General features: G+C 42.0%; 1 protein-coding gene across 7 annotated transcripts in view; it reads right to left on the bottom strand.

Moving 5' to 3' along the window:
• The window catches only part of EVL (Enah/Vasp-like), a 141,313-nt gene that overhangs the window by 68,772 nt on the left and 55,539 nt on the right, over positions 1–17,002 (bottom strand). For 2 of the 7 annotated variants that reach the window (XM_079308180.1, XM_079308184.1), the window contains exon 1: positions 5,416–5,575. The exons of the other annotated variants lie outside the window; for them this stretch is intronic. In XM_079308180.1, coding sequence (XP_079164306.1) covers positions 5,416–5,426 — 11 coding nt within the window. In that variant the 5' untranslated portion in view covers positions 5,427–5,575. Of the gene's footprint in view, positions 1–5,415; positions 5,576–17,002 lie in introns of those variants that run through there. 7 annotated transcript variants of the gene reach the window in all.

Raw genomic sequence — 17,002 nt, 5'->3', positions numbered from 1 at the left:
CTTTATAAAGCTCACTGAGAATCTCTGCATTACTCTCTGTACATTACTTTAAAAACAAATTAAGCACCAGTGGTTTCATGAAGGTCCAGCAAAATTTTTTGGTTATTTTTAGGAACACACATCACTGATACTTATGTCAACTACATGTGACAAGTAATAAATGTGGGGCTTAGTAACATAATTCTGAGCAGCCTCATTCCTTCTCCATTATAAGAGTTTATTATATATTAGTATTTATATGAAAAATAATGCTTGCATACTTCTAGAAGTGATTTATTTTCCTAATATACAAAAGTTACTGAAAATTTGGTATTTGATGGAGGTGCATCAAATTTCTCACATGTCAAATATTAGGAATTCTCCTACTGATATTTTATTTTACATAAACATACAGTCAGACTCATCCACCTGAGTTCCCACCGTAGGTAATTATGTATAAAAATATATAAAAAGAATATAAAAAGATATAAAAATATAATCGTAGAGAGGTCTTAATTACAAAATTGTTCCTGTTTGTGCACAACATATACTCCAATTTGCTACTCTTTACTATGGGGCAGATTAAAGACATCTTATTTAAATGTGCAGGGGAAGCGGTTCTTCCTAGGGACCCCAAATCCTAATATTCACCCCTGTTTATTCTAAAAGCATTACATCTATGGGATGCCAAACCTCTGCACTAGTACCATTTGTTTGCCTGAAGTTAAAGAAAGTCTGCTTAGTTTTGTTCATAGGTGTTATCTAAAATCAAGTGTCCATAGTTTAGATTTTTAGAATATTGTTTCAATACTACGAAACTGTAAATGAAGAAAAACAACCTTGTGGATAATACTGTTTGCTTCATTCTGTGTGACACATTTTGACCCACTCTCATCCATCTCTTCTGTGTAAGATTCATGTTCAAAAATCAGCATATTGGTTAAATTTGATTTAACCTTTCTTGAAAGGGTCAGCATTGACCTTTCTTGCCCAGCCCTGGTGACAAAGGACAGTCACTTTGAGACAGTGCTGCAGGGAAGGTGCCCTCATCCTGGAATAACACTACTGTGCTCTTCCATCTGTTCAGAACCTGAAAAACACTGTCCTTTCTTCCTGGCTTTTAGCAAGTGTATGATTGCCCAGATCTACAGCCAAAAAAGAGCCATAAATGAGTATGGAATAGATGACACCAGGAATCTTGGGAAAATACCTGTACTTTTTGTGAATTATCACATGACACTTAATGCAGTGACATGACTGTGCTGACTGCAAGTAATTAAACAGGAGGAAGAAATACAGGAGGTGAGGGGTAACCAAAGGACAGAAATTACTGTGGAGGTTGGTGGTGGAGGAGCCATGGATCAGATAGAGAAAAGTCCTCCTGCTTCACTCTGCCTAGCCCAGTGGGTTTATCAAATATACAGGCAAAAAGCTCAGGCTGGAACCACAAAAGACCTGTCACAGAGAATAAACAGGAAAAAGAGAGCAAACCATAATGTTTGGAGGAGAGCCTGGCTCTGAAGGGCCTCTAAAGCTTTTCCCTGTCATTCCAGACTAAGGAAAAGTGGAGTGGCCAAGCTGCATTGTGTTCCTTCACTGAGCTGTTTACTTACTCAGTCATCCTCTTAGGAATTAAACTTTTGCAGAATTTGGTACTGAGTGACTGAGCCATCTCTGACCAGCAGCCCTGTGCAGAGCCTGCCATGGTGCAGGGTTATCCCAGCCCCACCTGGACCCCCATCCAGCACCAAACACCCTGGATCACACCCTGGGGCAATGGGAGATGTTTAAAACACTTTCTCCTAGAGCCAGGGCAAGGCCATACAGCTTTTGGAGGGTCACCAAATTATCCTCACAAAAGGTGTAACAAATATCCACAAGCAGCTAACTTTGGGACCAAGCACCTAATTCTGTGGGCTTTACTCCAGCATGCCAGGTGGACCTGGACACTTCCACTGTCCTTCATATTTACAGACACAATTGTGTCCTTGGGAAAAACATACCCTTAGCATAAACTCTGAAAGCTCCCTGACAAAAATCAGGATCTCATGCTTTGAACCCATTACAGGTCTACCTTGTTTCAAGCTGCTCATGATTCTTTGACCTTCAGATGCTCTTTTCTGGTATTCATAGAAAAGGCAAACAGCTATTTATACAAACATTTACCTTAGTTTTCATTTTCATTTCCAGCTCCCATACATGCCCCCTCAACATTTATGTTATTAAGAATTAAAAGTTGTTTTAGACTGATCTAATCACTCTTACTGGTGTGAGAAATTTTTAATATTACCTAGCCCCAGGCTTGCCTTATTTGAGAAGAAAACGTCAGCCCAGAGAATGTGGGAGATAACACACGAGTAATTTAGCACATCTTTACTTGTCCACTGAGTCTGCCACAGGAAGTCACACTTGTGTGGCTGAACGTGACATTCAAGAAATTGCTGATGCTGATTTAAGAAGCTGACAGAATACTCTCTATGTCAGCTCAAAAGTTAATGTAAGCCCAAAATCCTCTATATAGAGATGTGTGATCTGTGCAGTTCTAATCTCAGAATTAACAAGCTACCAGTCATGTTCCTGCAGCATTTTAAAGTGCACTTCAAACAGTAATATACTAATTTGCTAAACATTTTAAGAGCTTTCACTTCAATAAATATAACAATGGCTGGGATGCTGGGAAAGTGTTTCAGTAGTAACCTGAAACAATGGTCATTTCTCTCTGACCACTGGATTTAGAGAACAAAAAACCTGAGAGACCCTCTGAACACGAGACAGTCAGGTTATTTTACACAGAGACCACAGCTGAGATCTGAGCTTGTTACAGATAAAGCTGCTGTAGTGCAGTGGCTCTGCAGCCTCCCCACCAGCTCTGCTCATGATCCCACTTCTTCTTGGGAGCCTCATTTCTCCAGCAATGTGGCTCCTTCTGGGACCCCCTATTTCAAACTCCACTTCCCTCTGTAACCAAAGTTGCAGCACAGGCAGTGTAACCATCGTTCACCTTTGTCCCAGAGCTCTGAAGAACTTCCTCCAGCAATGTAGCAAGACCTCACAGCAAAAATACAGCATGGAGCCTCTTGATCACACCAAAGGGCAGCCCCAAGGGGGCTTTACATCCAGAAAGGCACTTTTAATCCTGGATGACATAAAGATGTGGACTATTTTACTGCAGTTATTTAATAGTAGCAGTCACACTCTCATATATAATATGGAGATGCCACAATAACTACCTCCAGTTATTTCCTGAGCTCCATTTCCTGGCATTCCCTGAAAAAACAACCCATGGAACCAGTGGCCAGAAGTTCTCAATTTCACTTGCTCCTGGTTGTCTGCCTGTGTAGAGAGACCTACCAACAGTGCTGCCCCTGCTCCAGCCAGTCTGAAGTAAAGCCCAGCTCCCAGAGAACCTGCTATTTTTTGGTCTCCTGCTCAGGCTTGCACATTTACTTTGCACATCTTTTGGTGCTGGAGTTTGCCTGCACTGCCAGCAGGAGATGAGCCTTTTGCTCTGAGCATCTGCTGAAAGGGCCTAACAGTGACTGTTAAACTCTAGAATCTAAACAGTTTAATATTAAATAGTTGCAAGAAAATAGTAAAAATATTAAGCCTTCCTCATTAGTAGCTCTCAAAAGGACTGACACTGTTAAATAAAGTCATGACACACCTGCAAGACAAATACATACTTTACAGAGCAGGAAATGGAAATACTGGCACTTACAGGGCTATCAGGAATAAGATGAACACCAGTTCACCTCCATAAGGAAGAATATTCAAAAGTTACTTTCTGTTAGAAATAAGATATTAATATTGAATTTTCTCTTACTACATTGGCATACCCAGTGGGAACTGCCTTGCCCAGTCTCTGCTGCAGATACAGCAGACATAACTGGAAACCAGAGAAAAGACAATTTCTGAGGCACCCAGGTTGCACATTAAGCCAGGACTTTGGCAGATGAGTTGCTAAATTTGGGAACGTGCACACAATCCTGGCATGACCAGGGAAACTTGCATAACCTTCTGTCACCCCTCAATGCTCTTGAGCATGGGAAAAGCGAGTAGAAATACAAAAAATCACGCAGTATGCAAAACATGACTGCAGAGGAACAGATATTTCACCTGGGTCTGGCTGTCAGTGCAGAACAGCTCTGTCCTCAGCACTGCCAGCCAAGGTCTGTGGAGAGCCCTGACCTCTTGGTGTCTGCCACAGCACTTAAATAGCACATCTGCCAATCAGTGGAGATTTGGGGCCAGCACTGAGGCCACAGACTGATGCCCTTGTAAGCCAGCACATCTGCTTAGTTTATGTTGCTGGGATTTTTAAACCATGTGGCTTTGTTAATTTTAACCCATCCCTCTTCTGGTAGGTTTTGCACACTGAAGCGTAAGAATTCAAATGATTCTAAGGGGAACTCCAGCTATCAGCATCTCCACTCAGCATGTTAAGAAATGCTTAAAGAGATCTGCTTTGCAAAAGACTCTTCACTGAGGAAGTGGTGTGATTAAGAGAAGTGCCATTGTTGCTGGGCATTGCTGCCAGACCATGCTTCAGGTAACTTTTCCTTCCAAGTTCCAGCAACTGACTTCTAATGGAGTCTCCTAATGGAGGAATTCCACTGCTCCATTGATGTTTTGAATCATGCAAAATTTTTTTCTGTGAAATAGGGTTCACTTTCAGATTTTACACACCACCTTGAAGATACACTTTGGGAATTCCTAAAAATAAGTATCAAGTACATGCTTAGAAGTTCCTAAAAATGAGTCAAGTAAATGGTCTGGAGAAACACCAGGAACTCAATTAGACAAAACCAGTAAAAAAGCAACTCGACTGGATCAGGTTGCTATTAATATGAACTACTTCCCTTCCCCCTTAAATTACAGAAATAAAAACAAGAAGTACCTAATCTTGTAAAAGATGAATTATGCAAAACCTGAAACTGAACTGTCAAGTGAAAATACATGACTGAGAGCTCTCACTCATGGGCCAACGTATCTGTATTTCAGGAGAAGGCAGCTTAAACAAAGGCTTTGAAAGACCATAATCACAACTAATGACCAGGAAAGGCAGAGTCGCAAGTGGATGGAGGAAATCAACACAGAGATCTTTCATTAAAGCCTGCATCACTTTGCCTTGGTTCCCCTTCAATCCCAGAAGAAATGTAAATAAACCTGTGACAATTCCCCTCGAGCTGATGGAGGCATGAAGAAGTGCTCGCTCCATCAAGTCAGCTTCTCCCTCACTGCCAGGGGATGCATATTAATGTAGCATTGCCATAAAAGCTTAATTACCATTTAATACAATTGTAAATTATCCTACCAGGCTATAACCAAAACACAAACCTTGTGTGTTTATCACAATACATGCTCTCCTTCACATCCAGTCACGTTAATTCTGGCCAACAAGTTCCCTGCCAACAGGCACAGTCCCCAGATACTTACGTGCCTGCCATGGAGGAGGACCTGGTCAGCCAATCCACAGAGGTATCTGCTCAAAGCCAGCACGTGTGCTCAAATCCAAACAGCCTAGTTCACCTGAGCAGAAGATAAATTTGGCAGGGAGACAAGCCAAGAGTCTCTATGAAAGCTTTTAACCAAAACAGGAAAGGGAAGCGCTATTGAGAGAGCAGGAGGGCAGGAAGTAACACTTATACAGCAGGGGCGGGGAAGCGACTTTAAAGAAGAAATGTATTATTTCTTATAGCTGCTTTACTGAGCAAAAGTATGAACAATGTAGATTAAGATTAGATGTGCCATTGCTGGCTCATTGGAGGCATGGGTGTTAAAAACTTTTCGCACATTTTCTCAGAGCACGGGTTTGCTGCCCAAGAAAAAGCAAAAGCAAATAAAGCTCAGACCCAGAAAAAAAAAATTGCTGCTATTCATTTATGGCACAGGTGTTTACACAAGACAGAACCAAACCCAAGGGCCCCTGTGGTACTGAGGGCCCTGCACTGCCTGGCAGCCAACCTGGCATCCTGCTGAGGTCCAGCTCCTGCCCAAAACTTTAACTGGCACAGCACAGTGCAAATTTTCTCTCTCTCACCTACTCAGATGCCTTTTGCACATCTGCCCAACTTGACCTGGAGCAGAGGATGCAGGGTGCAGACACCAGGTTACTTCTCAAAGCACCCCACAAAGTGCAGAGCTCCTCAGCTCTTGAGGAGCTGCTGGAAACACAGTCAGAAGCCATGATTTTACCATGGGGGCACACAGACTTTCCCTGGGAGTCAGCACCAGAGGCTCTGAAGTCTCCAATAATGAGAACAAACCCTGCAGAGCCCTGAGGAGACCAGCCCTGAGGGGATCATACAATTCCTGATGTCCTTGCAGTGCTTCCAGAGTGCAAAATACATTTGTAAAACCTTAGATCCCTGTCTGTTATAACAAAAAGAGAGATGGGTAAGAAATAGGCTGAATTTGGCAAGGCACACCAGCTACACAAACCCTTCAGTTTAGTTTCTGCTGGGGAGCAAGGGCTGCAAATGCTGCTCCACCCAAGCAGGGGAGCAGAGTGCTTTTCACCTTCACTGCTTTTCCTGTTACAAGAGATTACTTTCATGGTCCAACTGAAAGCCCTGCAGAAAGCACTGCTGAAACAGCACCTAGTGAAAACATGGGTGTCAAAAGCTGCCTGCTCCCACAGTTGGCAGCACATCCTCTGTTCAGCTGCTGCTTCCAGTTCCTCTGCAGAAAATCTCTGTATGACTGCAGAGTTTCAGTTTGCTGATGGGGAGAGTTTAAAAGCCAATAAGAATTAAAGTTCTCACAAACATCTAAGCACAGCTTCTTCTGTAGTGCTTTTTGTTCCCCCTCATTTTATTCCTTTCCATTTAATGAAGCATTTTATTATCACTTTCTTGGGATTTCAACTTGGCTGCATTTTCCTGACACTACATCTTTCTGCTTTGAGACCTGTGTGCATGTTGGCACTACCTAGTTTCATTCAAAAAATCCTGCTTTTCATGAATTTAAAATCTGACATTATTTGGGGTCAAGTGCAGTTCCTCTGTCTAGTTCACACACTTCTTAAGACTATAATGGTGAAGTTAGTGCAAATAGTACTTCACTGCATGTATTAGAAAAGGACATAACCTGAAAAATGCATCTCCAAGTAAGAACAGACACAAATCAGTAATGGCCCAGATCAGCAATGCTGGCTCCACTGTTCTAGGCAGAAGGATACAGGAAGATACTAAGCAAAGATCTGAGGAGCCTTTTTATTTCCCTGATGTCATATGTGTGAGATAGATATGGTCACTGATGTGGGGGGAAGAAAACAGCACATAGGAGATAGAATAGTTTCCCTGTTAAACCAAGCATATATTACTCTCCTTACATACAAATATCAGCTGCAGTAACACCAGCTAGAAAACCCTAGTTGTAAAGATTTGGTTGTTCTGAACAAACCCCTTCAAGCACACCTGGAAGCTCCCAGCCTCCCCCCTGCTGCTGGCATCACAGATGCTGAAAGCAAAGAGCTGGTCCCTACTGACACATCCAATGTCACCCTAGGAAATAGTGACAGTGAGTAGGACAAAGCCCAGGGCTGCCTTTCCATGCCCCTGTCATAAGCCAAATTAATTTCATTAAGCACCACAGCATACATTCCAGCAGAAGTGCCTCTAATCACCTCTTTGCATTGCTAAAATGCCTCCATGGCCCTGGACTAGAAAGGGAGCACTTAGAAGGACACAGCACTGTGACAAATGACACATCAGACCGAGTAGCTGACTTCTATCCAGTCCTCACAAAGAACCATATGCTGGATAAACAGATTATTTCAGTCATGTGTTGAGATCTGTGTGAGCAGATCAGGATTCCTGAACACAGAAGAGAGGCTTTAGTGAATATTCCCATAGGTTTCCAAGCAGCACGTCTGCTGGCCATGTACTCACATGTTCCAAAGACTCACAAGTCTTGTATTTGCTTTATTTTGGAGAGTTTCATTACCAGATGAATTGTGATTTGTGTAAGACAATAATGTTATATATTTTCAATCCTTGAAACTGTAGGTTGAGCCAGAAAGGTGAGTGCTTCAGCCTCAAAATTACTCATCTCCAAACACAAAACCCAGGCTTTAGAAAGAAATGAAGCACTGTAGAATGTGTTGTTTATACTATTTAAAAAATAAGAATCACTATCATAATACAAAACTGTACTGACCTAATAGTTATTTGAAGGTTTACATGATTAATTATTTTTTTCTTAATAAGCATGTTTTAGACCTTCCAAGTAACTATCTATATTTATATATCTGTTGGGTTTAGTTCTGTGTTATCCTCAAAAGGCATCATGTTATATTGCACAAATTTCAAAATTTGCATATGGCAAATCTTTAATTTAATGATTTCATGATTAAGAAATCTGGAAGTTCCCACTGAAATGGTACACTCATGTTTCATAAACTACAAGGCAGTTTCATGAATATATGCATAAATGATATGCAACAGCATATAAAATATGCAGTTATATATTCAGATTTGTAAATCTAATTTCACAGCTGTTAATAGTCCTTGAATGTAAGACATTTCCTCATACATTGAGATTTGCAACTGTTAAACATGCTGATTAGGCAAAAAAAAATTCCTTGTCCTCAGAAAGTTTAACCCTGTATGCTAATATATGCTCTTGCTCTCCCAAATCTACGCTACCCACTCATTTGAAAGGAACAAGAGAGAAACCAGACAGGAGTGTAAAATATACTCATTTACTATTAGAAGAGTTAAAAAATGGGCAGTGAGGTGAGGTGCCAGCTGCCACAGCAAAACAATTGATCCTGCACTGAGCATATTTTACAAATTAATCTTTTGGGGAATATTAATTTAGGATGCATCCCATCACTGCTGAGATCCAAGGGAATCTTTCCATGGACTTAAGAGAGACTAGATTTAGCCCTTTGTACAAATCCATTCAAATAGTGATAAATAAACATATGGCAGGGAAAAAAATCTTTGTAAGGCCACCAGTTCTGCAGGATTTGGGAAGCCCTATTCCTCCCTCCTGGGAAGCCCCTGGCTGTCAGGTCATGCAGTGCCCTTTGCTAGGATGATTTGATCTCACCTCACTCTGCAGAGGGAACAGCCAGGACTCACCTGCTTCCAAGGGGATGCTTTGGCTGATGCAAACAGCTTAGGTATTGCCTTAAGGAAATAACTGTATTGCAAAGAATTAACTCTGTGGCTGCCTTCAATTTTCCTCTCTATAAACTGTGATGAGCAGTGGGCAGGGAGCCCAGACCCCACGGTAAGCAGCATGGAACAAGTTATAGACCATATGGAGAGAAATAAACTGGCACTTCATACGCAGGGTATCCACAATGCCTTTTTTTGCTTGAGTCAGCTAATTGCACATCCGCAAATCAGCACATTTATAACAAATGGAGCATTGTGATATCATGGGAAATCTATTTAGTATGATCAAAGTCTGCCAGGAAAAGTTCCCCTGAAATTATGAAAGTACTTAAGAGTCCTGAGTGCCGGGGACATTTTACAGTCCTTACTAAACAAACATTTTCACATTGTTTCGTGGCAGCTGGTGGAACCAAGGGCTGTATCTTCTGAGGCTCCATGTCAGTAGCCTCACTGCAGCCTCCAGCATGGGCATGTCCTGCTGCAGGCAGAAGGCACCTCTGTACCCACAGTTAAAAACAGCCACACCACCACACCTGCTCCAGCAGCAGGCAAAGATCAGCTACTGATCCACCATCTCCTTTCTTCTCCAGAAGCTGAGATTTAATGTTGCAAACCCTCCTCTGTTCTGCTGATTTTAAGGGGTGTACTTAGATTTTTTTATGGTAAAGCTTAGAAATGCCCTTTATCTAAAGAGACATTAGACATGGTCAGAGTTGTAAATATAAACTTGGGGTATCAGCTCAAAAACATTCTCATATTTATTTTATCAAGCATATGCTAACCCCCAACATTACTACACAGCTGCTGTATTTTTACCTTCAGCTTGCATTTTCCTTTAAACTTTAGTAAACATGATGAGTGGTTTTAGCAGCTGTAGGAGTGGTCCTTTCAACTGCTTATATTACTGTTTTGTAGCTCTTGATTTATGGGGTGGTCATGTGTATTACTGAGGTCTGTATTTGAAACAAGAAATACCAACTTCACAATAGTCCCAAAGCAAGACTAGGAGCTTCTCACTCAAAACTAGCACTGCCTCAATTCTGCTACTTACCATAGTTATTTAATGCTATCCACCATTAAGAAATAAAATTCAAGCATCATAATTACTGAACAGGCAGGATACTTGTCTCATGAGACACCTCTCTCACATTTTGTGGGCACCATAAGCCCCTGGAAGGGTTCCTATCTCAAGCCTTTCAGAGGCACATGGGTGGGTGAGGTGCAGCCTAGCAGGTGTGAAGATAAGGAGAGGTTTTCTGATGTAAGGGATGCTGGAGAAAAGAGAAAGCATGTAAACACAGCTTAAGAGACTGGAAGGGAAGCAGCTGACCAAAAGCTGATCAGAAATCACTTATAACTGTATTTTAATCACTTGCAGTTCTCTAAAGGCATGTGCCTGTCTGATGTTCAGGTCATATCATTAGATATTCTTTGGGAAAGCACTTTTCAAGACAGCAACCCCATCCCTAAAAAGTTAGGGCTCAAAGTGAAGGTTGTGCAGGCTCTAGGTTCTAGGCTAGGTTCACACCAAGATGAAGAATGCCTGGCCTTGTTTCTGATATTTATGTTTCTTGGTAGCACAGGCTGGAAATAATACCTGACTTATTGGCACAGGGAAGCTTCAACTTGCAGAAGGATCCCTGAAGGTGGAATGGGTGCAGCCAGCAGTTTTTCATGTCAACTCACCACACCTTTCACTGCTGTGTGACACAACGTGGTGCACACATGCAGGGGAAGCTCTCTCCATATTCTTCCACATTTTTTCATGTTTTATAATAATCCCCAGGATACTGAGGTTTTGCATGAATCAATACTTGCTTTATCCTTACTGAAGTTGGTGGCAAAATTCCTATTAGCAATTAACCATTCCAGCTGCAGCAGAAACTTATCTTTCATATCATGTGTGTCATCAATTAGCCAGTAGAATAAGGTAAATTATACCAATCTGTTGAAGCCTCATCTTAAATCCAGTGCTTGCAGTAATGGACAGTGAATGTGGCCCCAAAATTTGCAGATATATTTTGGCTGGGAAGAACAACAAAACATTGATGGGCCCAAACATCAAGCTGCACAACTGAGCCACAGTTTTCATTTAGATTAAGTATTTTCATTCTGATAACAAGTGAACATTGCAGATCTGACTGTTTGTAGTGTTCCATCACAGAAAAGGTGAAACCCTCCTCAAGGGGCATAAAAGGGCATCAAATGTCAATAGACTTTAGACATTACCCAAAAATCTGTATTAATTGTGGTAATCAGTGTGGGAGGATGTCTCCTAAATTTCACAAGAAGAGTAATTTTCAGATTATTTTAGTAAAAAACACAAGGACAGCTAGCAAATGGAGATGTGTATTATGCAAATCCTTCATCAAAAATTGCTGACAATACTTACTAAAACAAAAATTATCCTGGCAGCCCCCTCTTTTCCCCTTTCCCTCCTTCGATTATTTATTGGCAAAGATTTTTCCCATTGCCTGGCAGATAAAAAGATTTTCTGAGTGCCAAAACTGAAACAGGATCCCTGAGCACATTTGTGCACCAGACTTGTTTGTGCACAATGTTTGTCAAACAACAGCAGAAGTATTCTTGCTTTAGCATGATTTTTTATCCTTTTTCTCCTAGCAACCTTTCTTCCTTATCTCTTCCAAAATTATTTTTTTGACTGTGTTATGGCCTCTGTGACTTTCCCATCACCATGCAGGGACACCATAAAGTGCTACTTCTCAGGAGTTGGGCTTCTACTAAACACATGCAAGTTGGCAGCAAATTGCTGCTCAGCCTGATTGTGTCCTGCCTTTACCTCTCAAAGGACACCAGGCTGAATCCCTCTCCTCTCCATCCACTTGGTGAGTGTCATAAACCAGTGACTTTCATTCCTCTCTCCAACCAGGCTGACACTTCTGAATCTCCTGGTCAGTTGCTGGGAGGGCAATAGAGAGAAGGATGAGGATGGGCAGACAGAGAGGTGAAGCAACTGCATAAATCTTATTTTCTTAGGAGAGCAAACTAAAGACAGGTTGGTAGGGAGGGTCTCCCAAATAATCGCTGCTCACCTCCACTGGTACCCTCACCAGTTGTCCATGTGATGACTGCCAAACTCTCCACAATGGCATGCACAGTTCCTTTCAAAATCAGCATCAGAATTACAGACTTCTTCCAAAAATAAAACTTTCTAGTTGTCTGGCATTTTTTCACTGTCTAAAACATGTAGGGGTTTTGTCAGCACTTCAGACTTGTCAAAAGATAACCCTTCTATCCAAAGCTTAACATAAAAGTTTAGCCCTTGAGCCCTTACACAGAGTGGGAGTGTTCAACTGCCCCTGTCCATGTCAAGATGTTGACATGGACATAATAATAATAATAATAATAATAATAATAATAATAATAATAATAATAATAATAGTAATGAAATGGGGTTTGGGAGAAAAAAATATGAAGAGAAATTGAAATCACTCACAAGTCAACAAATTACAGAAAAGACAGGTAAGATAAAATAGAGAAAATGAGTAAAGTTTCAGTAGTAACTCAGCCTCCTGTTCCTTTTAATGGGTTTCTGAACCTTTTACAGCTCCACAATCTCCCAAGATCACAAATTCAGGACTGAGGTAAGGTCATGGAGGATTTCTAGGGAGTAAGATAACAACTGCAGTGCATCTTCCATGGGGCCAGTGTTAAGGCAGCCCAGCCTCAACAGTAATGCCAACAACACAGCCAACTGGGATCAAAAAGGCAAATTCCTCTTTCAAGAGCATCAAGAATATGGAAACCAGCATTCAAAGCCACATTATGATTAATTTTTTAATTTTAGAAGCCCAAAACAACACAAGAGTTTTGGAAGTTTTCACAGCAAGATCCCTCGCAGTGAACTTTATAACTGGTGTTTTATCAGCTGAGCAATGTTGCAGTGTTATTTGGTCTACTGAAACCAACTCCCCAAAGTGCAAACAGAACAGAAACCAGGCAAAGCTCTAAATTGTCTCTTGGGCTGTGCACTCAGTTTAGGCAGTTACAGCTTAGTGGATATGATGCCTTGGGTTTTAGGTTTTGTATTTTTCCAGAATCTGCACTGCTTAGTGTGTAACTCTAAAACTTCATATTAGGTGTTAGTAAGTTCTCTTCACAGGGCAGTTAGACAAAACAATCCCTTCCTAGCTGGAGAATCAAGGACACCCAGGACCCAAAAAGCAGAAACAACAACGAGGGAAAAGGGACAAGAGAGGGGCTGAGACTTCATAGCCTGGGGCTGTGGTTGGATAATTGACCCAATATGTAGATGAACCAAAAGTTATAACAGTGTAAAAACTAAAGACTGGGATCCATCTTGGATTTGATTTGGGTGTAGCCCAAGCCAGGCTCCTGCACTGCCCAAAGTGCATCCTTTCAATAAATACCTATTTTATTCCTTTTGCTCTGTCTAGTCTCTGTTCCAGGTCAGCCTTTCCAGGCATCAGTTAAAGCACTGACCTCTAAGAGCCCCAATCAAATCCAGCTCATGTTCCCAAGAAGGGCACTGGACCAGGGTTAGAGAGCATAAGCTTCAAAGAACCATCTTCCTCAGAACTGAGTGCATTTTTTGCCATGAACCTTTCTTTTTCAATATCTCTGCCTTTGTTGCCTGTCTCATCTCTTTCTGCTTGGGCTAACTGGCTTCTAACACCAAACCATGGTCCTTATTCACTTGATAATACAACCACAGCTGGAAATCAGACCATGGATTCGGGGAACACTCCCCTGAAATACATAAGTGAAAACAGAACTTCCCTGCCTCACTCTGATGGTACAGTGGCCTGTACAGGGAATGGTTTCCAGCTCCCAGCTTGGTGTCACATAGCCAGTGGACCCTCTATAATTTGCCTGGTTTTCCATCCCTCCCTATATCTTTTATGGATAGTGGTGTTTTGCTCTTCAGTACTCGTCCCACCTGCCCCAGAATAAGAGAAAAGAGAAAAAAGCAAGAACTATGAAGTGGTGTGCCAGCACAGCCAGATGCCTCATTCTTCCTGGTCTTTCACTTCCACTGGCACTTAAAGTTAGGTTCACACCATTTTAAAAAGGAGAATAAGAATAAAACATGCTGATAAAGAGGTTTTCTATATCTTGCTTTCTATGCAGGCTGTCTTGGTCTGTGCCATGCCTGAGGCACTGTGCACACTGTTGCCATGCTCAGTGCCCAGCTCTGATTCTGGAGTCTCAAGGCACTGCAGTTTTTAATAGAACCTCTCCAAAAAACAGGCAGAATACTTCTCACTCTGCAGTATGCACATCCACACTCACCAAACTGGCTCTGGGACCCAACACTCCCTGCTACATCAGTACCACACTTGCTTTGTTAGCTGGTGCTGGGTCAACTAAAAATCCTCTGGATGAACATAAGGCTCAGAAAAGATAGGGGCTTGTTGCAAATTCCATGTTACTGGTGCTATTCTATTCTATTCTATTCTATTCTATTCTATTCTATTCTATTCTATTCTATTCTATTCTATTCTATTCTATTCTATTCTTCCATTCCATTCCATTCACATCCATTCAGGAAAGTTTTGGGGATCAGTCTTTTCAAACTGAGCATCACCACAGAGTGATTTTAAGACCGATGCCAAAAAGAAGACTCATGCTTTAAACTCTAAGTGCTAAGACTCTGTGTTTGTCTTAGGCCACAGACATTATGCAAATGGAATTCAGAGGATGGAGCCCCTTTGCCCTGGGCAGCAGGCACCATGGGCAGAGCTCTTGCATGTGTTTTTTTCCTTGCAGTGAGGTACCTCCCTTGCAGTGGAGTGCTTTCCTTGCCACAGCAGCCCTGCAGGTCCAAGGAGGGGAGGCAGCCCCTGGTTTTATCACAAGCAGTTAATAGTGGCCTCTTGACTGCGTTGGTTGCATAAACATAAAAAGGAAAAGGGAGTGTGATGCAAACCCTTGGAGGTCTCTTGGGAGTCTCCTCTGGAATGGAAACTTTCTGAAACCAGAGGATGAGGGCAGTCCCTCTGTACAGCCATGACCCCAAAAAGCCAGGAAGCAGAGGGCTGGCTGAATGACTGGAGAGAATGAGAGGGGATTTGCAGACCTACATTTTCCTTCACTTTTTCATCTGTACATTTTATCAACACTTGCAATTCTATCATCCACTTCAGCTGTTACAAATAAGTACCTTCACTTACATTTTGACACAACTCAGCTTGAGACAAGGTTGGTTTCCAGGTGCCACACTAATATTACAGTGTTCCTCAAGCTAAATTACGGCTCTGTTTATAACTGTGAAGCTTTAATGAGCACCCAGCTCATTATAATAAAGCATAACACAGTGTGCAATGAAGTGTGCCTTCAGAGACAGGGCGTGGAGCTGTGTGAGAGCCAGCCCTGCAGGCAGAGGAGAGAGAGGGATGCTTCCTGCTGAGCAGGGTACCAGCAAATACCAGGGTGCAGCCAGCATGGTTAGCACTGTGTCTTCAGTGGGAAACCTGTGCAAATTCAGGTTTCCAAAACAGCACAGCTCATTCCTAAAGCTACTGGCCAACTTGGTAGCCATCCATGACCCTCTTTTTGCCTCCTTTGTTCAGAGGAACAGAGAGCATCCATTTGACCAGGAGTCAGGACAGCCCTCAGGAAACACTTGTACCAAGTCAATAGGACCAAACTATGATGCAAACTAAGAAACTTATATTTATGCAATATCTTCATATTAAACTACTTTTGTGCACACACAACCATCAAAATTTTTTCATGCTTTTCATTTGCAATGTTGTAGTGCACATATAAGGATATTCTGGAGAAGAAAATAGGAAATAGTGTGCCTTAGTCTTTCAGTTTATACTCAATACGAAGTGGAAAAAACCTAATTGAAACTCTTTAATTTATAGGTCTGTGCTGCAGTAATGAAAACAAATTAAGCTCGTGTCCGTTATTTCAGTTTCATTTGATTTTCGGCAGTAAGACTGGGATTTCTAAATATATGTTAGGTAACACTCTAAAATCCAGCAGAGACTTGGCACCTGGTATCTTGTATCTGAGCTTCATTATAGAAGCAGTGTTTATGTTGGATGGGTGTTGGATGGTTTAATTCCAGCCTACTGAAGAGCAGCCTCCAGGTCACAGATCTGCTGCAGCTAATTTGGCAGAAGCAGCACTGTCTCTTCAGAGAAGGGCAGCATAAATCTGCAAATACAGCTTCTGTCTGGGGTAATGAACAGCTTTAATTTTCTGCACAATGACAGTCACTAAGCAAATGTAAAAAAAAAAAAAAAGAAACAAAAACCCCACAAAACAAAAACCAACAAACAAACAAATAAACAAAAAACAACAAAAAACAAAAAACCCCAGAGAGTCATGGTAGTAAAGCACAGATCCTCCAACACCCAGAAAATCTCCAGAGCTTCAACTCCCCTGAGATGTCAGTGCTGTGCTGGGTGCAGAGCAGAAAGAGATAAGAGACTCTTTTCTCTGCAACACTGCAAGCACTTTCAGCCATTTCAGGTATCCACCTACCAATTCAGTGTGATGAACCTTCCCCCCTCTAGCTAAAAGCATGTTTGAGCACCTTGCAGGGGTGTTCAGGAGGTGGTTTCCTTTCCCAGATAACCCTGGGAGAGGCAAATGCATATGAGCAGTGCTTCTGGCAGGCAGCAGTGGGAAGGCAGCAGGCAGAGCTCTCTCTCCACACCATTCTCTAGTGGAGGAAGCAGAATATCCCAGCCCATGCCCCAGGGACCAATTACAGGCAGTTCCTTGGACAAGGCAGCCCCAGACAAACAAGAGGTGCCCAGCAGTGCCACTGGCTTTGGGCATTCTGTGTGCTCAGGGTGGGTTAGAGAGGGGTGATGGAATACTGTCCTTTGTGCTCTCCATGGTTTGCTGGAGGGTAGAGGCAAATAAATGAATATTTCATCTGTAAGGAGTCACTC

This window comes from Erithacus rubecula (assembly GCF_903797595.1).
Source record: "Erithacus rubecula genome assembly, chromosome: 6".
In the NCBI taxonomy this organism is placed as follows: domain Eukaryota; kingdom Metazoa; phylum Chordata; class Aves; order Passeriformes; family Muscicapidae; genus Erithacus; species Erithacus rubecula.
The sequence above is the reverse complement of the archived record's forward strand: the minus strand, read 5'-3'. Positions and strand labels throughout refer to the sequence as shown.